The 25984-nt window shown below is 39.9% G+C and overlaps 1 protein-coding gene across 6 annotated transcripts in view; it reads right to left on the bottom strand.

The window, feature by feature from the left end:
• The window catches only part of RFC1 (replication factor C subunit 1), an 82575-nt gene that overhangs the window by 12698 nt on the left and 43893 nt on the right, over nt 1-25984 (bottom strand). For 4 of the 6 annotated variants that reach the window (XR_009449757.1, XM_059673222.1, XM_059673233.1 and 1 more), the window contains 11 exons: nt 24004-24236; nt 23070-23147; nt 17402-17479; nt 16161-16248; nt 15031-15317; nt 12216-12323; nt 10183-10362; nt 8722-8826; nt 5080-5479; nt 3396-3505; nt 558-672 (listed from right to left, as the gene is read on the bottom strand). Coding sequence is in view for 5 of the 6 variants with exons in the window: in XM_059673222.1 (XP_059529205.1) it covers nt 558-672; nt 3396-3505; nt 5080-5479; nt 8722-8826; nt 10183-10362; nt 12216-12323; nt 15031-15317; nt 16161-16248; nt 17402-17479; nt 23070-23147; nt 24004-24236 (1782 nt within the window). In the remaining variant the exon portion in view is untranslated. The remainder of the gene's footprint in view (nt 1-557; nt 673-3395; nt 3506-5079; nt 5480-8721; nt 8827-10182; nt 10363-12215; nt 12324-15030; nt 15318-16160; nt 16249-17401; nt 17480-23069; nt 23148-24003; nt 24237-25984) is intronic. The other 2 variants (XM_059673260.1, XM_059673252.1) reach the window with 1 other exon arrangement.

Below are 25984 nucleotides of genomic sequence, written 5' to 3'. Positions count from 1 at the left end.
TAATAGACCACAGGTTGTAAACATGCACTGTGCAGTCCTAGCTGGGCATCTCACTGTCCCCAAAAGCTCTGGCCGTACTAGAACACAGCCACACTTTCACACTGTCTCCCCCTCCCCTACTCCTCTTGTCTGAAATAACCCCTTGCACCCACAGATAAGTCTCTCATTCTTCAAGGCCCTGCAAACAAATGTTCCCCTTTTACTGGTAGTCTCCCCCAAAGCCTCAAATAGAATCACTTCTTCATCTAAAGGCCTCTGTCACCTCACTCAATTTATTTTCTTGTCCTCTTCACAGGATTCACCTGTGAATCCGCTAAAGTCATATGCAAAATACATAAACATGTCCATGTATGCATTTTTATCACATTCTCAGAAATGTCTAAGACCTAAAATAAAAGGTAACTATTGTCCTATTGGAGTTACAGCAGAGGCTTTTCTTAATTCTCATTAGCCCCAGGACTTAGCAGGGTGCCTAGTACATAGTAGCGGTTACTACACATTGAAATAAACTTGTTTTTCTTGCTTCACCCAAGAAAACAGTTCAAAAAGCCACATACTTGAATAAAAGCCTTTGATGCTGGTGTTATTCAGTGACTCAGCAACAACATCCTTTAAACTGTTCTTACTGCGAGTATCACTTGCATTCAGCTCCACGTAGCTATATCCCAATTCCTAATCAAAACATTGGAAACCATTACTATCACAAGACGAATTAACATTCCCCCCCTCCCTGAAAAAATAAGAGTTAAGGAAGAAAGAGGGAAGAAAAAGTCACGCCCTAGCTGGTTTGGCTCAGTGGATAGAGCGTCGGCCTGTGGACTGCAAGGTCCCAGGTTCGATTCCAGTGAAGGGCATGTACCTTGGTTGCGGGCACATCCCCAGTGGGGAGTGTGCAAGAGGCAGCTGATCGATGTTTCTCTCCCATTGATGTTTCTAACTCTCTATCCCTCTCCCTTCCTGTCTGTAAAAAAAAATCAATAAAATATATTTTTTTTAAAAAAAAGAAAAAAAATCACATAAGGAACGAGGAGTAAAAAAAATAAAGTCTGATAATAACAGACAATGAGGTTAACTATAATACACCTCACAATCATGACTTTAAAACATCATATTCATACATACCACACACATATAAACACATTTACTTTTAAAACCTCTGCTGACAAATCACTAACCTGGGAAAATATATTCGAATAAGCAATTTTACTGTTTGTTTCTTAAAGTCCTGAAAAGAATTAAATATAACCATCCCAAGATTTCAATATCAGATATACAATTAATCTATTATAAGATGCCAAAAATTAATTCTTGACTTCAAGATAAAAGTTAAATCATTATAATTGTCCTCTGAAGAAAAATCAAGTTATTATGGTTCATTTCCCAAAACTGATCATTATCTTGATCATAAAGCCTTAAAAAATGCCTAACAGAATTCCCAAAAAGGTAATGACAATAATAAAGGGAGAAAAAGAGTCATGTTTGCTACTGGAGACACTAGGGGGAAAATATATTTCTTTGGTTTTCAATGTTTATAGAGTAGAAAATACATAGTTATTATACCTGTTAAAAAATGTATGCTCTGGTCCCTACAATAAAGATCAAAAGAAACCACCAGCTATGGGAGAGAGCGGGGAAATCCAGCAATAAATTTAAAGTAAGTTTAAAGTCCTTCATTCTATCATTCTGATACCATTTCATGTATCGTTTCATAGAATTCTGATACACATAAACTGTGGTTTGCTCTACTGCCTTGTCTTCTCATTGTCTAGATATAGCAGCCAGAGACACACAACAGCAAAGGCAGGGTCCTACATACCTGGGTTCACACTGGGCCACCGCCCTCCTCTCTAATAAGCCCATTTCATTTGTCACATGAAAATGGTAACAGTGCACAAAATTCTTAGGAGGGTTTATAAGATATTTGTGTCTATAAGACTTATCCTATCTAATAATAGAGAAACATGGTAATTAACTGTAAATTCGCTACCTTTCCATTGGCTAATCAGGGTGATATGCAAATTAACTGCCAACCAAGATGGCGGCCAGCAGCCAGGCAGCTGAAGCGAACAGGAGGCTTGCTTGCTCCAGTGAAGGAGGAAGCCAAGGTTCCCTGCCTGCCGCTGCCGGCCTCTAAGCTTGCACTCTAAGCAACTATGTTGCAATTATAGAAGCTAAACAATCCCCATGCTTTCAACCAGCAGGCCAGCTGGAGTTGCAACAGTGTTTCAATTACAGAAGTCAAACAAACCAGATACCTGCTTTCAGCAGCCGAGGCCTCAGAGCTGGAGCCGAGCCTCAGAGCTAAAGCCAGCTCTCAGCTCCAGTGACAGCCATAAAAGGTAAATAAATCCCAGAATAAAAAGAAAAAAGAAAAAAAGGAGAGGTTGGGAGCTTCAGTCATCCGCCAGCCTGAAAACAGCCCTCAGCCCCTCACCCAGACTGTCCAGGTACCCAGTGGGGACCCCCACCCTGAAGGGGGTGTGACCAGCTGCAAACAGCCATCATCCCCTCATCCAGGCTTGCCAGGCACCCAAGCAGGAAGCCCCACCCTGAAGGGGGTGTGACCAACTGCAAACAGCCATCATTCCCTCATCCAGGCTGGCCAGGCACCCAAGTGGGGACCCCACCCTGATCCGGGACATCCTTCAGGGGAAACCAGCCGGCCCCCACCCATGCACCAGGCCTCTATCCTATATAGTAAAAGGGTAATATGCAAACTGACCCTAACAGCAGAAAGACTGGGAATGACTGGTCACTATGACACACACTGACCACCAGGGGGCAGATGCTCAATGCAGGAGCTGCCCTCTGGTGGTCAGGGCACTCTCACATGGGAGGAGCTCTGCTCAGCCACAAGCCAGGCAGATGGCTGCCAGTACAGCGGTGGTGGTGGGAGCCTCTCCTGCCTCCTCAGCAGTGCTAAGGATGTCCGACTGCAGTTTAGGCCTGCTCCCTGCTGGCAAGTGGACATCCCCCAAGGGCTGCCGGGCTGCCAGAGGGATGTCTGATTGCCATCTTAGGCCCAATCCCCTGGGGAACGGGCCTAAGCCAGCAGGTGGTCATCCCCTGAGGGGTCCCAGACTGCAAGAGGGCACAGGCCGAGCTGAGGGACCCCCCCCTCCCCGCATGCACAAATTTTTGTGCACCGGGCCTCTAGTTATCTATAAAATATTACAGTATCACCTATAATTATAATGACAAATACTTTTAAAATATGAAAATAACAAATATCCCCAAAACCAAAGCAAATTCTAAAGGTTTAATTTCAGGAAAGTATATACACAACCTGTTAAAATATATACACACCACATACATACTCACACACAAGCGCACATATCCCCTACACATGCCCACTCAGATGGTACTCTCCAACTGAACTACAAGAGAACACCCACCTGACAAACCAAAGAGGCCGTGGTTGTTTTGCCAACACCTGGAGGGCCTGAGAGCAATGCCGCTTTAAAACTAGAGCCATCATCTTTGCCGGCAAATTTACCAAACTTTGCTGTTAGAAAGAAAGAAGTTTCAGAGTGTTAGCTATATTAGCTAATAGAATTCAGGATTAATTGTGCATGAACTTAGAATAGAGAGCTGTCCTCCAGTTTAATTCTAAATTTGCAGAATATTTTCTACAAAGTATATACAATAGGTTCCATAGCACTTAGAAAAAGTTCTACTCCCTACATCACCTCCACCCAAAAAAAAAACACTAAAACTCATTAACTTGAAAACTCTGATTTGAAACAATACTTTTATGATTCCCTTTGCTAAAAAGCACAGGTCATGGAGCAGACTACCAGTCTCCAATCCTAACCCCAACTACCCTTAACTCCACCACTCACCAGCGGGGAGAACTTGGGAAGTATCTCTCCGGCCTGTTGCCTCCTTTAGAAAATGAGGATGACAACAGTAATGTGCCTGGGTGGGTGCTGAGGGCATGAATGTGCCCAAGCAGAGCCTGGCATGAACCGCAGATGCTGTGCCTTCAACTATCTTGCACAGTTCCATAGAATTCTTCCTCCCCTTATGACACAGTGCCTGACACATACAGGGTGCTCATACATACACTCACAATGACTAAGAGAGACTTGAATCTCCTGCAGGCTTGGGAAAAGGGACTATAGTTAACCTGAAGCCTTAATCTTCTCTAGGCACACAAAGCACTTATCTCCCCACTTTAGGGTAGATTGTATGTGGTTTTGGAAAGAGAGAGCCAACTTAAATTTAACCTTGTATCATTACAATTATATTATCTGATACAAATAAAACAATTGGCATCCTCGGCCAATGTCTAGTGACCACACACATTGATAACGCAGTCACCACTTTGACGATGACTTTACTGTGATGCTCACTAAACTTTGCTTCTTATTTCTTACACAATATCCTCCAGGGCTGTGGTTGAAGCTCAAGAAAACACTACCAATGTTTGTGATCTGAAACCTCTCTGCTCCAATAACATTTTAGGCATTAAATGTATATTGTGGTGTTCATAGTCCATGACAAATACATGGTGAACAAGCACAGAACCTAGAGAAGCTAGGACTATCAGGCCTACCAAAAGCAAGATTTTTAGGCTGCCTAACCTCTAACTGTGCCTCTATTTGCACCTTTCCCCCAATCTCCTGGCACTCTTCGCAGTCCTGTTCGTATAACCTTCAGATCTTGGTACATGCACCCTTTCCCACCCAACACCCACCTTCACCTAAGTAACTCCTACTTAGTTTCCAAGTCTTAGCTTAGATACCCCTTCCTCCAGGGATGAGAGCACACATCCCCATCCCTGACTACACACCTCCATCCCCTTCACACCCTATACTTACCCCCATAACAACACTCAGCACATTACACTTTAATTGCTGGTTCATATGTCTCTCCCCCACTGGCTGAGCTCCTTGAGGGCTGTGCTTTGTTCACAACAGCACCTCTGGAGACTAGTGCAGCACCTGGGCTCAGAGCAGGTGCTCAATAAAGGCTTGCCGAGAGATGAATGAACCGACTATTATACTCCCTCACATATGTGCAGCTGAGCAATGACATGGTGACAGACACACAAAAATGAATGAAGCTGTAAATCACCGTGTTTCCTATCTTCGGATGGACTCTTGTGCCAGTTTTGGAGCCAGCGGAGGAGTTTGTTGGCACAGCTCTGGTCACCTTGCTGTCCAATTATGGTCTTGAGCGAGGTTGGCTTATATTTATCCACCCAGAGCAAATTTGCCACCTTATTTTCACTGCTGTCATCAGCCAAATTCCTAGCCCAGCTGTCACCACTTGTTTCCTCGGCCACCTGCTCCTTGAAGTCCAGGCCTCTCTGAAACACACTGGTTTCCTGTTTCACTGACGTCATAGGGCTGTCCTTTTTGGGAGTCCGTTGGCTCTTTCTGGATTCTGATTCCTTCTTATTTGGACTAATTTTTCTTTTTCCTTGGTAGTTTTTTTGGGGTGTTCTCTGTAATTTGGACTTTTCTTTATTCATCTTAAAAATTGGAAAAGTAAAAAAAAAAAAAAATTGGAAAAGTGAGGGAAAAAGAAACCTGGTGAGATAAAGAATTTCTATCCTGCTCCATGTACTCCAGAGGACAATCTGATATATCCAAATAAACTATCCAAGCTGGGTCTGTCTTCACAGTGGACCCTGCTGTTTATGACAATCATTACTTCCAAACTTTATAAAAATTAGTAACACCCTGAAAAGTACCCAAATGCAATTTTTAAAAGTGAGAACATTTTTTTTAATAACCCAATATCAGTTTGAAAAAAAACAAGGTAAAGGATTAAGATCTTTTTGTTTCAGTTTCCTAACTAGTTAAAAGTTAATGTCTCCAAGCATTATGCAAAGTGAAATATGCCAATCAGAGAAATCAAACACCATATAATTTCACTCATATGTGGAATCTAATGAACAAAATAAACCAACAAACAAAACAGAAACAGACTCGTGGATAGAGAACAGACTAACAACTGTCAGAGGGGAGGAAGGTTGCAAGGCTAAGTGAAAAAGGTGAAAGGATTAATTAAAGAAAAACCTCACAGACACAGACAACAGCATAGTGATTCCCTGAGGGGGAGGGGGGGATGGGGAGGTGGAAGTAAAGAGGTATAGGGGAGATAAATGATGATGGAAGGAGACTTGACTTGGGTGGTAAACACACAATACAATATACAGATGATGTCTTACACAATATACCTGAACCTATATAATTTTATTAACCAATGTCACCTCAAAAAATACAATAAAAAAAAAAAAAAAGCCCTGGTCGGGTGGCTCAGTTGGTTGGAGCATTGTCCCATTCACCAAAAGTTTCAGGTTCGATTCCCGGTCAGGGCACATCCCTAGGTTGACGGTACAATACCGTGTCGGGACACGTACAGGAGGCAACCAATTGATGTTTCTCTCCCCCCGCCCCCTTCCTCTCTCTCTGGAAAACAATGAAAGCATGTCCTCGGGTGAGGATTAATAAAAAAAATAAAAATTTTTAAGCTAATGCCTCCAAATAACTGTATCTGGTGTCAGGTGGGTGCAAGACTTATTGGGAGATCACTTTCTAAGTTATATAAATGTCTAACCATTATAACATACACCTGAAACTAATATTATATTAGAATGTCAACTGTAATTGAAAAACAAAATTTTTAAACAGTTAATACCTCCACAAAAACCTATACACAATATGTTCACAGCAGCATTATTATATTATATACACATATATTATTTTATATTATACCAAAAAATGGAAATAACCCAAATGTTCACCGATGAATGGATAAACAAAATGTGGTGTAGCCACACAATGGATTATTAATCACCAATGAAAAGGAGTGAAGTAATGGTACATGTTTCAGCGTTGGTGAACCTTGGAAATATTATGCTAAGTGAAAGAAACGAGACACAAAGGGCTACATATTGTATGATTCCTTTCAATGAAATGTCCAGAATAGGCAAATTCATAGACACAAAAAGTAGAGTGGTGGTGGCCAGGGGGTGGACATGAGAATCAACTGCGAATGGGTACAGGGTTTCTTCAGGGACTGATGAAATGCTCTGGAATTAGACTGTAGTGATGGTTGCATAACCTTGCGAATATACTAAGATCCACTCATTTATATACTTTAAAAGGGGTGAATTGTGTGGTGTGTGAATGATGTCCAAATAATAAATTCTGTGGTGTGAATAATAAAGAAGGAAAAAATTAGTGCCTCTTTACCAGTGAGTGGATACTAAAATTAGTGGGTGAATGTTTGAGGAGAAACAAGATATTAGCATAGTCTTAAAGTATCTCCCCAATACATTTATCAGTTACAGAGGGGAAACAGTCACTTTACTAGTGGAGAAACCCAGCAGACACTGACTTAACCAAGTAATCAAGATTATCATCACCAAAAAAATAACAAAAAAGATTATCACCACCAAGTATAAGAGATATCACATGACGTGATATGATGCACTGTGAAGGACACAATATCACTTCTGTAGTGTTCCTGCCAAAAATGCATAACCTCAAGCTAATCATAAGAAAACATCAAAGAAATGCAAATTTTTTGAAGAATGGCTCCTCCAGGAAAGACAAAAGAACTGTCTTAGACTGGAGGAGACTAAGACACAACAACTAAACTCAGTGTGGAATTCCTGGAACAGAAAAAAAGACAACAGGAGGAAATGTGACGTTTGGAAAACATGTGTGGTTTAGTTAGCGGCATGGTATCAATGTTAATTTCCTGGTTTTGATAACTGCTATGGTTATGTAAGTTGTTGATATTAGGGAACACTGGGTGAAGGGCCAATACAAATCATTCCCTAAGATTTTTCTAACTGGAACAAATGGCAGATCACCCTGCACTTGAGTTACAGAGCTGGGACATTAAACTTGGCCTACTGGCACCCCTGTGTCCCACACTTGGAAAAGGCCTGTACACATGGGAATGAACGAGGCTAACACCAGGAGAAGCAGAGACAGAAACTGAAAGGGCCCTGAGAGCACTACAGTCTCCACCAGTAACCCTACACCAGACCCACCTGCCCATAGTTTAGGTGTGTAGGCCAACACTTTTCCCTTTTTGCTAAAGCTAATGAGGGCTGGGTTTCTATCACAACTGAAAAAGTTCTAATTAAAATTTAATTTATCATATTGATAACTATATCGTATCTTTTGTAGAACTCTTAAGCAATACCCTCTGCACAAAGTCATTGCAAGAATATGGAAAACATGGAAAGTTTAATAAGTAGATATGGTTAAGTGCAAAACACTGTTCTCTCTCTCTCTCCTCATATTCCCTTAAAGATAAGGAAGCCCTAGCCAGTTTTGCTCAGTGGATAGTGTCAGCCTGAGGACTGCAGGGTCTCGGGTTCGATTCTTGTCAAGGGGACCTACATTGGTTGCTCGATCCCCGGACATATGCGGAAAGCAACCAACGTATGTGTCTCTCTCACATTGATGTTTCTCTCCCTCTGTCTCTCCCCCTCCTTTCCACACTCTCTATAAAAAACAATGGAAAAATGTCTTTGGGTGAGGATTAACAACAACAACAAAGTTAAGGAAATGCACCAAAGAAGATATCCTGAAGCAGAGTCCACCTGCTCAAAAGGAATTAAGGTAGAATCATTTGCAGTAGAAGGAGAAGTTAATCTTTCAGCCAACAGACCTGTAGCCACCCAAGAAATGTCTATGAAACAGGAAAGTTGCTACAAGTCAACTTAAATTAAGTTCGTTTTATACAAACCTCAGCTTCAACTGCTATTTCATATTTAGATTTCTTGCCTGGCATAGTTCGAATCAGATCCAATAGGCCATCCTCATCGATAATTTTTGTCCCCAAAGCTGCTGCCTAGTGATTAAAAATGCAAACCATTAAAAACCTGTATTCTAACCATTACTTTCTGCTAAAAAGAAAAAAGAGAGAGAGATCGGGGCCTCTTAATTGGTGAAAAGCCACATTTGTAAATTAGATAACACTGGAATTATTTTTTTAAAACCATATTCATGGAAAAGAACCATTAAAAAGAAAGAAAACGACAGATACATCCCTAAGACTAAGTTGGTGCCTGAAGTGTACAGCACCACTGCTCTACCCTAGAAAGGCGACGGCACGAGGGCCTAAGTCCAGCTCTCCATCCCCTCTCCCCGGACTGGCTTGGCTGGCAGACACTTCCCCCCCCTGTCTCCCCTACCAACACAACTCCAGTGTGTCCATCCCCAAGTGATAAATTATGATCGGTCTAAGGCAGGGGTGGGCAAACTTTCTGACTCGAGGGCCACAATGGGTTCTTAAACTGGAACAAAAGCATGGATGGAGTGTCTGTGTGAACTAATATAAATTCAAAGTACACATTATTACATAAAAGGATACGGTCCTTTTTTTTTTAATTTTATTCATTTCAAACGGGCCGAATCCGGCCCGTGGGCCGTAGTTTGCCCACGGCTGGTCTAAGGCCATCAGGAAAGTGCTTGCCCTCCAACCTTCTTTATAGTACTGAATGACCATGTGACAGCTCTGGCCAATGAGATTTAAGTGGGCTTTTACAAAAGTCATTTCTGGGGAAACTCTTGTAAGGCCAGTCACAGCTGGAATGACATCTTGCCACCGCTCCCTTCTTTCTGCCTTGAATGTGGACTTGGATGCCTAGAGCTGTAGCCATCTTGCAACACAAGGCAACATGCATAATGTTTAAAGTTAACAAAATAAGAATAAAAGAGGTGGAAAATGGAAATAGCCTGGCTACATTACTGAGCTGCTGAACCATCCCAGCAACTGCCTACCTCTGGACTTCTTGTTACATAAGGAAATAAGCTATTTGTTTGAACAAAGGTAGGTAGAGTAGTCTGTGACTTGGGAGCTAAAGACAATCCCACTTTCAGAGTTCCAATAAAAAATGTAAGTGGCATATATAAAAATACTTAGGACTAAAAAAAAAAAAAAAGAAAAAGAAAACTGCATTTGCTTCTATCTTCAAATAAGATTTAAATTGGAATACTACACTTAAAAAGTCAAACAAACACGAACTGTGGCTTCAATTGGAAGACAAAAATCCTGGGATCAAAGCCAACTCTTCCATGGAGAAGAAATAACAGGGAAGAAATTGCTTCTCCGTTTTTTCTCCTCTTAACTCTGTATAAAGAGCATTACTACAAATGCCAAAGTGTGCAGACTGTCTCACTGTGCTGAGAACACAGCAGCACCCACCTTGTCACTCTTGGACTGCCCGCTATCACGGCCCATGACAAGGTAGTTTGTTTTCTTGCTGACGTTCCCAGTTACTTTTCCTCCATAACGTTCAATTAGAGACTTGGCCTCATCTCTTTCAATGGACTCCAGCACTCCTGTGATTACAAATATAAGGCCTTCCAAGCAATTTTCAGCTCCCTAAAAACCAAAATGTTCAAGCAGAGAGGAAATTACATGGTAGCTTTCCAAAGAAATATTTGGCATCAAAACTGCAGGAAGTTGATTTTTCTCATTTGACATCATAAATAATCTCAGCATGGAAAAATTTCCTGGAAATTTACAGCAAACAAGCAGAAACTGAAATTAAATCCTGAGAAATTCTTATGTAGGCTAATACTTAACAAACTTATAAAACCAACAATGAAAAAACACATTCAATACAGTTAGCAGAGCATATTAAAATTACACAGTCATACTATTTTCATTATGTTTAATATTTAAGCTACTAGTGAACTATAACTTTTTTAATTTCTTTATTGGTTAAGGTATTACAAATGTGTCCTCATCCCCCCACTATGAACTAGTATAACTGTAAGTAAACATCTAGATGCAACATCCACAGAAACTCTTGCTGTTGTGAAGAAAGAAAAGCTTCAGTTCTGAAAGCTAAACAAGTTTGAGCTCCTGCACTTCCCTCTGGCTGTTTATGAGAGTAAATCTAACAACCTATATATAACTTAACGGCAAGGTATCTCTTGGCTGGAAAGATAACTTAATAATATAAAAGACACTGGCCAAAGCAAGCTGGATGGAGGAGACATTTAATCTTAACTGGAACTGTATATAGTAATAGACATTTTTTTATTTTTACAATAAAAAGATATAACCATGCAAAATGAAAATTATGTAAACCAATCTCTTTGAATAGAGAATTAAACACAGTCTTAAAATAGGTTTGAAAAGAAGCTAAACAAAATTCAAAGACTAGCACAATACAAGTTCAATCCTTCACCATCCAGGTAAAGAATCTTTTTCGAGGGGAAAAGAATAGATCTGAAACGACTGGGAGAGAAAAGGTTTAACTAATATCATCTCAAGATCCCTTCAAGCCCTATGATTCTACGATTAAAATTATCTTGTGAACACTACAAGTACTTAAACACCTTTCAACAATTTCAAAATAACCTTATAAAATTCGACATGCAAGCCCCTCTCCCACATCTCAATCTTCTATATCTCCTGAACTATCTATCACTCATTGTGGCTCTGGGTATCTTTTTGCCTGTCTAACCCCAGCACTTCTAGCCTCGCTGCCAAACTCTTCCACTCTAGAGCTCTCACTGCAGGACCAGCAAACCACCAATATCCTCAACTCTTCTCCAACTTTGCCCCCACAGGCTTATCTTCCCTGAAACCTGACTATCCCAACCCCTAAGGACACCACTTTGCCTAAAGTCCTCTCAAGCAGAGGCTTTCACACACTTCATACAAGAGGCAAGACTGACACATATATCACAACTATCCTATATAATAAAAGGCTAATATGCAAACTGTCCCCTCAGGAGTTCAACCAATCAGAAGTTCGACCACTCGCTATGACGTGTGCTGACAACCAGGGGGTGGTGTGGAACAAAGGAAGGCCTCAGCCGGCAGCCAGGGAGGGAAGGCATGATCGGCCCTGATCACCGGCCAGGCCTAGGGACCCTACCCATGCACAAATTTAGTGCACCGGGCCTCTAGTAGGTAAATAATAATTTACTAACAGTCTCTTTCCTGAGTTAGACCATGAGTACCAGGAAGGCAGTCCTGTAATTGCTGGATGCCTCAAAGCCCAGCCCCTGGGGCTACTTGTAGCTCACTGAAATTTTTCTAAGTATCAAGCAGTGACTCATAATGGGGATAAACACCTCTATTTAGTAACTATGGTGACTGTGGCTTTTCTGTTCATTTAAATTCTCAATTCTATGCTGCTGTAAAAACATAGTGAACACACACACTGGCCCACCGGCCAGAGGCCCTGACAGGAAGCCATGCCTTCGCAGTGTTCTCACCTTCGGTATTTCTTTGGAGCCCAGAGCTTTGGGACCTTCTCGATTTAAGTAACTTCGATAAGCTTGATAATTAGTGCGTCTCTTTTCAGAATCTTCAGGACTTACAGACTTTAAGGATAGAGAAAAGAAAGAAAAAAGTCATACAAAATTTATGTAACATTAAAAATACATATTAAGCCCTAACCGGTTTGGCTCAGTGGGTAGAGCGTCAGCCTGCGGACTGAAAGGTCCCAGGTTCAATTCCAGTCAAGGGCATGTGCCTTGGTTGTGGGCACATCCCCAGTGGGAGGTGTGCAGGAGGCAGCTGATCGATGCTTTTCTCTCATTGGCGTTTCTAACTCTCTATCCCTCTCCCTTCCTCTCTGTAAAAAATCAATAAAATATATTAATAAATAAATAAATAAAAATACATATTAATAAATAAGCATTAGTCCTGAAATTTACACTTTTAGCTACACAGGTACTCCCCAATTTACACATACCTAGATTGTAAACATCTCTGCACCAGTCTCTGTCAAACCTTTCCACTTTCTCTAAAGGCACACATCTCAGGGCAGGTTAGGTGCATAAGCCAGCCCCAAGCAAAAAAATCAAAGGAGTGTATTTTATTTCAAAGATGCATGTGAATTTTACAATTCTATTTCACAATATATCCGTATAAACTGGTTACACAAGAAGACATCCTATGTTTATCCTAATGCTTTGCACTCCCCTAAAACAGCCTAAATGGCTCTATAACCCCTGGGGATATAAACACTACAGTCTTGAGAATTAATGGCTTCATAGAAACAGATGGCTCAAACAAGGGGCAAACTTTACTCCAAAAAGCAGACATATTCTACACACCATCACTCTTCCTTCTAGGTTTAATCTCTCCTATTCTATTTCAGGAGATCTTACGCTGAGTATGTCTGTCTCAGAAAATCATGGGGAAACTTTTCAAACTATATCCCTAGACTCACACTAAGTTTCTAATTCAGAGATATGGAGTATGGCGTCAGCATGTGTATTTGTAGGAAAAACATCCTAGATAATTCTGATTTAAAAACCACTACAAATAGGTCACTTGTTTTTCCAATCCCTGTTTTACATTATTTTTAACTTGTAAGCTACCTCAAATACCTCTGAGAGTAAACAAAAATATTACTTCCATACAAATAAGCGATTTAACCAACAAAATAAGTAAGCTGCTTTGGTTATAAAATAAGTAAGCCATTATAGATTGGTCCTAGACCCTAACTCTACATTTTCACAGTGGTTCTCAAATGTTGGTATGCATACATATGAGAAGCGTATTAAAATACACCTGCCCAGAGAGAGATAGAAACATCGATGAGAGAGAAACATCAACATTGATCTGCTGCCTCCTACACCCCCCCCACCAGGGATCAAGCCCACACTTGGGCATGTGCCCTGACTGGGAATCGAACCGGCGAACTCCTGGTACATAGGTCAACACTCAACCACTGAGCCACACTGGCCAGGCTAGACTGAATTTATTAAATAGATGTTCTCAAAACTGCTTAAGTTCTCTAAGTCACTTCTATTCCAACTTTGAAAAATACAGTAAAGAGGAAAATATCACTTGAAGATTTCTTCTCCTTTAATAAAAACACACAAGCCTCTGTAAATTGAACATGTTTAGAGTGCCTGAAGAAAAACATTCACCCACCAGATAAGCATTTAGTGAAGAAAAATCTGAGACCAAAAGTTCATTGTTCCCTTAAGCGTATTTATGAGCCCTGACCACAAACAAAAAAAAGCATCTTGAAATCATCACCGTTTCACTGTTCTGCACTAAAAAATGGTAACGAGCAGTTAAAATAGGCAATATTCTACTTTTCATTCTAAGTGCCTAGAAGGCTTGAAGGAATGTGGTTTCTCATTATGAATCAAAGGGCGTTCCAAATTGGAGATGAAAACACAGAAAACTTTTAAAAACCATTTTGCATTATTTCACTGTTTCTTTCCTTTGAAAATGATTTCAGTATCTCAACATTGTTATACAAGAGCAAAGAGGAGTACATTCAGGACAAGTACAAATAATAATTATTTTAATAATAGCAAAAGCTTATATAGCACTTATTATGTGCCAGGCATTGTTCTAAATGGTTTTACATATCAATTCATTATTATCCCTATTTGACAAATGAGGAATCCAAGCAGACAAAGGCCAAGTAGCCAGACCAAGATCACACATCTGCTTAGTGGCAGTGCTATGATCTGAAACTGGCTCCGTCTCCATGTCAGAGCCACCATGTTATACTGCATTGTTTGGCCTCCAAAGTCCCAAGTTCAAACTGGCTCTATAACCCACCAGCAGGATAATCCTGTAAAAGTTACTTAAATGCTGTCATCTTGTTTACTCGTCTTTAGATTGAATAATAAAAATAAAGCCTTGGCCAGTGTGGCTCAGTGGCTTAAGCATTGTCACATGCACCAGAAGGTCACAGGTTCAATTCCAGGTAAGGGCACGTACAGGAGGCAACCAATCGATGTATTTTTCTCACATCAATCTCTCTCTCTCTCCCATCCTTTCTTCTAAAAGTCAATTTTTTTAAAAGCTGAATAAAAAAAAATATCTCACAACGTTGTTGTTAAGATTACATATGTTTTAGCACCATATCTGATACACAGTAACATTCAGTAAATATCAGCTAATTTAGCTATATTAGTAACCTATGACCTGCAACAGCATCTAAATAAGATGGTATCTTAAAAGTGCCATAATGACTTATAAAGTTAGAAAACTTTAAAATAATCAGACCCAGATCAGCACACAGCCCCAACATGATACACTTTTTGAAAATTCTACCTCTTTTTTAGCAGGAGAACTTTTGATTTTCTTAGGACTTTTTGCCTCTCCTTTCATTTCAATGGCATATTCTTTTCTTTTCAAGGACATAGGCTCTGTTTCTTTAGAAGAACTCTCTTCCTTTTTTTTCAAAAGCGTCAGCTTGGAACTAGCTGTAGGAGAAGAAGTTTCTCCTCTTTTGTGAGCTGAAGACTTGGAATGTTGCTGAGATTCTTTTGAACTTTCACATTTAATTTGCTTCTTAGGACTGAAGTTCTTTCTTTCATCCAAGAATTGATCTGTTTTTACTAGGGAAACAGAAAAGACTGTGATTGTTGTTTTTTGGAAAATGATACCCAATAACAAGATTATTTTTTCATTTTTCTACTGAGTAATCTTAGTAGTGCACAATGTCATAGGTGAGTTCATAATGTTTACATTATGATTTTAGTTCTTCATACAGCACACTTAGTAAAAATTAAACATCTGTATCTTATTTCTTTGTATAACCAGTTCGAATTAAGGAATCTGTTTTTAAATACAAATTACTAATTAACTGAAATATGATAAACTACATCTAAGAACATGGATTTTATTCCACAGATAATCTTCAGTGGTCTGAAATTTGCCTTGAGAAAACTTACTAAAATATGGCACATAAAATTTCTGTAATATGGTCTGAAAGCCACAAATCCTAGAGATTTCAAGACTAAAAGTTACTATATGAACAGATTTACTTATAGGATTAAGACCATCTATCCTAGCAGATGGTTACATATCAGAACCACTAAAAAGTAAAACTTCTGGGCAGTCAGCAGGAGCTTCAGATGACCTGACAACGACCAGTCAGCTCTGAGCTGGAAGCATCTAGCTCTCTGTCTTCACACGCTGAAGTCCAGAGGCTGCACTACACATGGAGATTAACATGCAGCCAAGAGCTGTGAACTTTTCTCAAAACGATCACAGAGCAGACAGGTACTCTGACCAACTAATACCTAAATACTTTCAAAGTATCTAAGTAGAACATGCTCCAATATTCCTATGAAATAATGTCTGCTTAACAGTTATTGATAGAATGTTTAAACAAGGTTACCATAAATTTTCTTCTATAAAGATAAATATTCCAGCTTATTTCTTTCTGCTAGTATTACCTTTATAAGGACATTTATGTTTTTCTGCTTTGTTTAAATTGCCGTGGACAGATGAAAACGTTTCTCTCTCTTCTGGGTCCTTTAAAGCCTAAGAAAATTTTAAAAGTGGCAAATGTGACAAATGGTAAGAAAACTATTACCACAAAATATGTTGTTAAAATTGACCAGTTTTTAATTTAAATTTTAATTTTAAGATTAAGGGCCATCTTCCAATGTAGAAGGACAATACAATAAATTTTCATTCATTCATCCACGAAATTTCTGGAGCAAATGAAGCATGTTTTACTTCTTTTAATTTTACAGACGAGAAACCAGATGAAAAGGATATAAAAAACATATTCTATAAAAAATTATCCCAATTCTTCCAAATTTGTAAGCCTGGAAATGAAAGCCTTATTTCTGCTTCTTTCACCTCAATTCTCGAATTGTTAGCATTATGAGGTTAAAAACTAAAATCTAAACCCAAAAGACTACATGAAAAACAATATACAGCTCAAAAGAGAAAAAAATATCCATTCTCTTTCCACTGCTTCCTCAGAACTTCCTTTTACAAAGAGATCACAAATTGGGGTGTGTAACCCGGTTATTTTTTTTAATAGTTATAATTTGAATGTCTTTACATGTACTGAGTAAGGCTTCTCAAATGACAAAGTCCTCATGACCCACTAGGTCATACATCTGACTGCTAAAAAATCTTTTTAAATAGTAAGATGTTGCTAATGACAATTATCAGAATGGGATTCAAAATAAATTAAGTCTAATTTTTTGATGATCAAGTACTTAAAAAGAATTTTGATGCTTTTAAAAATTGCCCCAAATACTCATCTTTTGAGACTGTCCTAATACAGACCTTAAAGTTAATTTAAAATGGCAAAATTATGCTTCCCAAAATGGTAATAAATATTACAATTATTAAACGTTAGGTTCCACAGGAATCTTTATAAGCATTATTCTCTGAACAAGTATATAAAACCCCTTTGTGACAGATAGTAAGCAAAGGTTGCAATTCATTGTTTTGTGAAGCAAGGTTCTGGTTGGCTTTGGCTCTATCAAACTTCCGACGGGAAGAATAAGTTCCTCAATGAGCTTCCCCAAAAGCATTTTTATAAATTAAAACAATTTAGCTTCTTTTTAGAAGTTAGTCATGCCTGTATCTTCAGAGCTTACACTACACAGGTATGAAAGGGAACACTGATCTATGTTGTACACTCAGCGTGCAAACAGCCCAGTAAAAACGCCACCTTTTTGTTCTTAGGTTCTTCATCCAACATGGCTAACGTTCTGGCAAACTCTTCATCTTCATGCAGTTGTCTCTCCAGCTGTAAAAAAGTGTCAACAGAGTGAGTCATTTTTTTTTTCTTTTTGTAAATGAAAGTTTTTAAATGTTTGATTCATGATACACAGAAGAAACTGGAAAACATTTTCCAGAAAGTAACTATGAAATTTTTCCATTTAATATTAACAGTATCACAGGTTTGTTTCACTAAGCCATATTAGATTTCAGAACAAATATATCTAGTTTTGCAGGCAGACAGATAAATTGAACATATTTTTAAAGCCATATTTCTTACTTGTAAAGTTTGAAATCTACAATTTTTTCTTTATGGTCCTAATGCAATCTTATAGATCTCTTATTTCTATTTAAACTCTAGAAAAGCTCTGAAAATAATCTCATCCTAATAGAAAAACAATAGTCTGGAGGGCACAAAAAAGAGTGAATCAAGAAATCAAGCTCTAGGTGGTTTGGCTCAGTGAATAGAGCATCAGCCCAAGGACTGAAGGGTCCCAAGTTCGATTCCAGTCAAGGGCATGCACCTTGGTTGCAGGCTCAATCCCCAGCCCTGGTCATATCCTCAGGTGAGGATTAACAAAAAATAAATAAAATATAAATATAAAAAGAAATCAAGAAAATTATACATTTTCTTTACAAACATAAGTCATACACAAATATAACTATCAATTACTAATCCAAATGTATCTGACTTTTGAAAATTTAAGTCATCATATCAGAAGTTTTCCTAACACGCTAATGTTAGTACACAAACATTCTCACTTTCAGCAAAATGGAGCTCTTCCAGAAAAGAATGTGTAGCAGTGGAATACATTTCTCATTAGAAACTAAATAGTTTTATGTCCCTTGATAAAATGGCCTAATGTAACATCGAACAAAGGCATACCTATATTATTCAAACATATGAAAAAAAACTCAAAATCTACCCAATCCTAAAAAGGCTTGGAAAATGGCATAAGTCTGATGAGAACACAGTAACCAAGTCTTTTCTTGTTAATAAATGAACTAAATCCAACTATGCAGAACTATAAGCCAGAGGTGCACATCAATATACTCTGTTGTCTAGTATTTCTTTACCATAACTGCACTACACATCTAATTGCTAAATGAATATGAAAACCTTCACCATAAAAAGGTCCTTCAAACTCTAAGCCTCCAGTGGCCCTGCAAAAATTTATATTTGAACCCATACCGTTTTTCCAAAATTTCACACTATGTAGTACACTTCTAGATTATGTAGATGAGAATTCTAGATTATTTAGATGACAGAAGAAATTTAAATACTTTCATCCAAAATTCATAATTGGTGATTATGGCATCATATGATCAAAAGCCCTACATTTTAATTTATTTTATTTTTTTAATACCTTTATTTACGTCGTCTCTAACAGAGCTATTCAATAACATATATTTGTTTTGAAGAGGGTTAATTTCCTAGATTAAATATGACAATATTTTGAGATATGTGATGAAAAACCCTATATTTTAATACAATGTTTAGCACAGCAGATGGTGTTTAACATACTGTCTACATACTGACTTACTGATTTAGTTATTGGACGCACACTTAACTAAAGGAATAAACAAAAAGGTGAAAGGGAGAGAAAAAATGAACTTAAGAGGGATAATCAGGAAAGATACCATCAGTCACTAACACCCTAAAAACTCTTCAACAGACTAATAAATTACCCAAACAAGATTCTGAAAAAGTGTGATAGCAATGAGAAAATAGGGAATGGTGACAGAGTACCACACCTGATTTGGAAAGAATGGGGTAAGCCTCCAGTATTTGAGACAGATAAGAAGTTAGGTCCCTAAAAATTAACTCCACAATTCTACCTATGCCATTTGTGCTGTCTTGAGTTGTATGGATACCTGGTTTGTAGTTTGTGTAATCCAGTGTAATCAAATAAGATGGAAAAAGATTTTGAAAGCACTGTGAACTGTCAAATTAATAAAATCTGGATAAATCAGATATATTCCAAATGATCAGAATACTATTCTCTCACAACAACACGCCAAGCACATAATCAGTGATGGCACAATAGTTAAATGAGGCCATAAACAGCCCCGGTAGGTAGTTTATAGCCCACATATAGGAAGACATTTAGTTAGCAATTATAACAAAATCAATAGTAGCTACAATGGAGCACGACTGAGTATATAGGATGGGTTTCTAATATAGCTTAGGGAATATGAGAAAGTGACACTTAAGCTAATAAACAGGAAGAGGGTTCAAACAGTAGGTACCAAGGTCTGACACCTCTGAGATGAATACTTACTTGGCTACCCTGAAATACCAAACTCTCCTCTTTCCCTATTTCACTAGCCACTCTTTTTATTTGTTTTGTTTTTAATATTTTTATTGATTTTTAAGACAGAGAGGGAGAGAGAGATAGAAACTTCAATGATGAGAGGGAATCATTGATCGGCTGCCTACTGCATACCCCAGACCAGGGACCAAGCCCACCACCCAGGCATGTGCCCTGACCGAGAATTGAACTGTGACTTCCTGGTTCATAGGTAGAGGCTTAGCCACTGAGCCTAGCCAGCTGGGCTAGCCACTCTTTCTTAAATCTCCTTTGCTGGATCATCCTCCTCTACCTGATCTCTAAATATTAACAGCGCTCAATCCTAAAGTTTCTTCTCTATTAACTTTCTCTCCCCATGATCTCATTCAGTTACACAGGTTTAATTAAGTACCATTCAAATGCTAGTGATTCCCAAATATACATCTTCAGTTTAGACCTCATCCCTGAGCTCCACATTCCACTACCCAACCACCCACTCTGCACATCCATTTGGAAGCCTCAAACTTAACACGTCCAAAACAGAATTCTTGATTTCTCTGTACCAGTGTGTTCCTCTTAATAAATGAATATTCAGTTGCTCAAGCCCAAAAACACACAGTCTATCTTTGAATCTTCTTTTTCCCTCATACCTTATATCCAATCTATCAGCAACAACTTGAAGTTTACACGTTCAAAGCACAGATTATAACCACTTCTCACTATCTCTTCCATTACCACCCTGGTACAAGCCAACATCAACTCTCACCTACCTACTCCACCAGAACAGTGTCCAAACTGATCTGCTTTTGGTCCTGCCCCACCATGGTTTATTAGCCTCATAGCAGCCAGAATGATTTTCTTTTAAGATCTGTAAATTCATGTCACATCTACTCAACACAGAGACTAAAATCCAAAGTCCTCACCATCCAAGTCTTTTGGGTAGGTACTAAAGACCTGTCGTGGCTTACAGTATTTGCTGCTGGCCATTTCTCGAACTCATCAAACTCAAACTCTCCTACCTCAGGATGCTTGCACTTGCTGTTCTGTTTAGAGGAAATCTGCCTTCGGTAGCCAGCCCCATGGCTTGCCATTATCACTTCATTTTGTGCCCCAATATTGCTTCCTCAGAAGGGCTGTCCTGACCCCTCTACTTAAAATAGAATACTCATGCTCTTTCCAGCTGGCGCCAAGTCATGGGCATCTCTCAGGACAACTGGCAGAAGCACCACAAGATCTGGGGCAAAAGAAAACTTTGCCACAAGAAGTAAAAATATGAGCTGGGACGCCCTGCTGCCAACACTAAGATTGGCCCTCGCCACATACACGGGGTCCACGTGCGGGGAGGCAGCAATAAGTACCAAGCCTTGAGGCTGGGCATGGCAACTTCTCCTGGGGCCCCGAGTGTTGTCCATGCAAACAAAGGATTACTGATGTTGCCTACAATGCATCCAACAACAAACTGGTCCGTACCAAGACCCTGTTACAGAACTTCATCGTGCTCATTGACAGCAAGCACACCCTACAGACTGGTACAAGTCCCACTCTGCACTGCCCCTGGGCCACAAGAAGGGGGCCAAGCTGACTCCTGAGGAGGAGATTTTAAACAAAAAATGATAAAAAAAAAAAAAATTCAGAAGAAATACGATGAAAGGAAAAAGAATGCCAAAATCAGCAGTCTTCTAGAAGAGCAGTTCCAATAGGCAAGCTTTTTGCATCCATCCTTCAGTACCAGGCCAAAGTGGCCAAGCAGATGACTATGTGCTAGAGGGCAAGGAGCTGGAGTCCTAGCTGAGGAAAATCAAGGCCCGGAAATGCAAATAAATCCTCTTCCCTCCCAACTTAGCTCATGTAATAATAGTGCTTTACTAAAAAAGAAACCCAAAACTATCCCTTTAGTTCTCTTAAGAGCATGAGATAATTATTTTAAACCTGGAACTGTGCCATGCACTCAATAACTGCTCAACAAATGCTTAATGAATGCATATATGGTTTATAGCTCAAGAGAGCACTATAAATTAGAAACAGATTTAGGGATCATCACGGTATCCACACAATTAGAGCCAAAGGGGTGGATGAGATCACCCACAGTGAAAAGAAAAGAGATATGACCAAATTAAATTGTTTTTAACTATACTCAAGGAGGCTTCCATTTAAAAAAAAAAAAAAAAAAGGAGGCTTCCATTCAAAGAAATTTAAGTCCTAGCTGGTTTGGCTCAGTGGATAGAGCAGTGGTCGGCAAACTCATTAGTCAACAGAGTCAAATATCAACAGTACAACGATTAACATTTCTTTTGAGAGCCAAATTTTTTAAACTTAAACTATATAGGTAGGTACATTGTTATTAACTTAATTACAGTACTCCTAAGCTGGCCTTTGCTAAAAACGTCCTCAATCTGAGGGGTTGACCTCAGTGAACGTACCCCCACTTCTTCTAATGCCACTTCTTCAAAATAGACTCGCCCAGGCCGAAAACCGACTTCTGCACATGGGCAATGAAGTTTCAATCACACTGTACGTGTGCACCCGCACGTGGTATTTTGTGGAAGAGCCAGTCAAGGGGCCAAAGAGCTGCACATGGCTCGTGAGCCGTGGTTTGCCAACCACTGGGATAGAGCATCGGCCTGCGGACTGAAGGGTCCCGGGTTCGTTCCAGTCAAGGGCACATGCCTGGGTTTCAGGCTCACTTCCCAGTAGGGGGCGTATAGGAGGAAGCAAATCAATTATTTTCTCATCATTGATGTTTCTAACTCTCTCTCCCTCTCCCTTCCTCTCTGAAATCAATAAAAACATTTTAAAAAAATAAATTTAATAAATCTCTAAATAATTATCCCCTGCTCTTATCATTTTATATAAATTTAGATGTTTATATGCTAAATTTTAACTTATGTTACAAATAACTCATAATGAGGCTCAATCCATAATTAGCCTAGAACAATGGTTCTCAACCTTCCTAATGCTGCGACCCTTTAATACAGTTCCTCATGTGGTGATCCCCAACCATAAAATTATTTCCCCTTGCTACTTTATAACTGCAATTTTGCTAGTTATGAATCGTAATGTAAATATCTGATATGCAGGATGTATTTTCATTGTTACAAATTGAACATAATTAAAGCATAGTGATTAATCACAAAAACAATATGTAATTATATATGTGTTTTCCGATGGTCTTAGGCAACCCCTGTGAAAGGGTCGTTCGACCCCCAAAGGGTTACGACCCACAAGTTGAGAACCGCTGGCCTAGAATAATCTTGATTGTTTGTCTGGATAGACTAACTAAAGTCAGAACATCAAGTTGTTAATGATAGCTAAACAAAATGGCAATACCTCTGCATCTTCATCAAGTTGCAATTGTTTGGCAATGGCTTCATCATTTAATCTGGAATCATTTGCATTTTTTGAAGGCTGTATTTCAAAGAAAATCAAGCAAGATCAGCATAAAACTTAAGTTAAAAATAAGGTGTTTTTTCTTGACTGTAGCTGATTAAATACACCAGTGAGAGTTAAGTGTATCAGTAATGAAATAGTCAGTCTCAATGCACACCAGCCAGAAAGTCATGTTCATGACTACTCAGTGACCACATCCATTTTCCTAATGAGCAAATATTCTGCAGAGATGGTTCTCACTTAATTCTATTGAAATGTTCAAGAAAAGTAACCCCCCAGCTCTCCCCCGGCCAAAAAAACACACAACCACCACCACTTGTAGTTTTCTTCATGGTATGACATAATAGTGATAAGGATTACACTGTCCGATGGAGGCACTAACGAAATCAACAAACACACAGCATTTGGCAGGCTTTGACTCAGGGGACTACTTTCACTATAATTTATCTGTATTCCTGTTTCATAAATTTCCAGAAAAATGTAAATCCAACATCAACCAAAGTAGAAAATGTCAAAAGTGTAACATTGGCACATAAGTTATGTACTTAGAACCTCATTTGGGAACAAATTTATTGTCCAATTTTGTCTACTTGAGGTGAACAGTAAAATGAGTTTGCATTCTAAGTATTTAAATTCTAAAAATCATAATTTTTTCATACAATTTAAATGATCTTTTTCCACTTTCAAATATAAAAAATTAAATAGTCTAACTTCCTCATCCTCTAAAATGATGGCAATAAATTTTGTCCATAATCATAGGAAAATTTTTTATCAATAAAATATGTTGTTCTATTATGACATCCAAATTTCTCCTCTTATTAATAACAGCGAATTAACATTACTGAACATTCTTGCTTGCATGTAGAACACTCACCTCTTTTCTTTTGCTTGCCACCATCTTCTTATCTGATCTTTGGACACTAGCAGTTCCAAAATAATCAAGCACTGATGTGTGGGTAAGTTTTATTGGCGATAAAGGCTTATTCTTGGTCTTAGTGTTTTCTTCATTCTTTTTCATGTTTGATGCTCCAAGATAACTATTTGCAGATCTTCCATTCTCTTTTGATTTAGAGGCTGCCTTCTTACACATAAAGTCATCTTCTTCATCTTAAATGGAATATAACCAAATATTGTTTGATAAAACATCAACTCCAATTATATCAAGGAATCACTTCAACCAGCTTTTTTTCTTTGGTTCAGTAATTCACAAGAGAAAACAACCTTTGCTTTGGCCTAATAACAAATCCAAAAAAAAAGAAAAATCTAAAAGGTAATCATGAAGACTAGGTCACTTCACAAGTTGGTGTGTAAAGCTACAGATGAATGGGTCTTGTCTTCCTCTCAAGACAGAGGTATAGGCAAGCAAAGACCACGGATGTAAAAAAATCTAGCTTTTACTCACACCTTGCTCACTCCCTTACTCAACCAGGAGCATCTGCTAAGGGTTTTATTTACCAGATTAGAGGCCTGGTGCACGAATTCATGCGGGGGGGCGGGGGGGTGCAGGAGGTTGGCCACAGGCCCAATCTAGTTGTGTAGATTTTTGCTTGCCTCTACCTTCTGGAAAGGCTTCAGCAAAGCTAGAAGTGGTTGATGGGGGCAGGGGGTAGCGGGGGAAGGCAGAAGGGCAAGTGGCGCACAGTGCAGTGGCAGAGGTAAGATGGCAGTGGTGCTAACTTTACGTCTTTGCAGTTAGGCAAAGTTACGCCTTGCCCCTTCTGCCCCCTCCAAGCTGCTACTCTGTCTCGATCAGCGTCAAGGTCACTCTCCTCCTATAGGCTTCCTGGGCCCAGATTCTCCGGTGTGCAGAGCCTTAGACAGGGGGAGGGACCATGGGTGGTTGGCCGGTGCAGGAGGTTGGCTGTGCGAGCACACTGACCACCAGGGGGCAGCTCCTGCATTGAGTGTATGCCCCCTGGTGGTCAGGGCGTGTCATAGCAACTGGTCGACCGGTCGTTCTGGTCATTTGGTAGTAACAGTAGCTTAGGCTTTTATAGATATATATATATATACACACACACACACACACACACACACTAATAAAAGAGAAAAATGGTAATTGGCATACGACGATACCCTTTTCATTGGCTAATCAGGGCTATATGCAAATTAACTGCCAACTATGATTGGCAGTTAACTGCTAACTAAGATTGGCATTTAACTGCCAACAAGATGGCGGTTAATTTGCATATGTAGGCACAATGCAGGGAGGCAAAAGGGAAAGCAGGAAGAAGCCCCCTGCCACTGACAGTGATCGGAAACCCAGGGGGGAGCTAAGAGCTGGGGGGCAGGGCAAAGGCGGCCCTGGGGCCACCTTTGCCCTGCCTCCCAGCCATGATCGGAGAATCAGGCGCCTTTGCCGCCCTGGCCAGTGATAGCAGGAAGTAGGGGTGGAGCCAGCGATGGGAGCTGGGCACAGTCGAAGCTGGCAGTCCCGGGAGCTAGGGGTCCCTTGCCTGGGCCTAAAGCGGAGCCCACGATCGCAGGGCCGCTGCAGCTGCGGGTCCCCGCTGCCCGGGCCTAGCGGGGAGCTGGGGGTCCCCTGCCCAGGCCTGACACCTCTGCCGGAGGCCTCAGGCCTGGTCAAGGGGCCGATCCGGTGATTGGTGATCGGAGGGTGATGAGGGTCAACTCCTCTGGCCGAGGCATCAGGCCTGGGTGGGGGGCTGAGCCGGGGATTGGGGGGGATATGATGGTCCCCTTGCCCAGGCCTGAAGCCTGGGTCAGAGGCGTCAGGCTTGGGCAGGGGGTGGAGCTGGGGATTGGAGGAATATGATGGTCCCCTTGCCCAGGCCTGAAGCCTGGGTCAGAGGCCTCAGGCTTGGGCGGCGGGTGGAGCAAGCGATCAGAGGGAG

The sequence above is a fragment of the Myotis daubentonii genome, chromosome 1 (genome assembly GCF_963259705.1).
Source record: "Myotis daubentonii chromosome 1, mMyoDau2.1, whole genome shotgun sequence".
Taxonomy (NCBI): Eukaryota; Metazoa; Chordata; class Mammalia; order Chiroptera; family Vespertilionidae; genus Myotis; species Myotis daubentonii.
The sequence above is the reverse complement of the archived record's forward strand: the minus strand, read 5'-3'. Positions and strand labels throughout refer to the sequence as shown.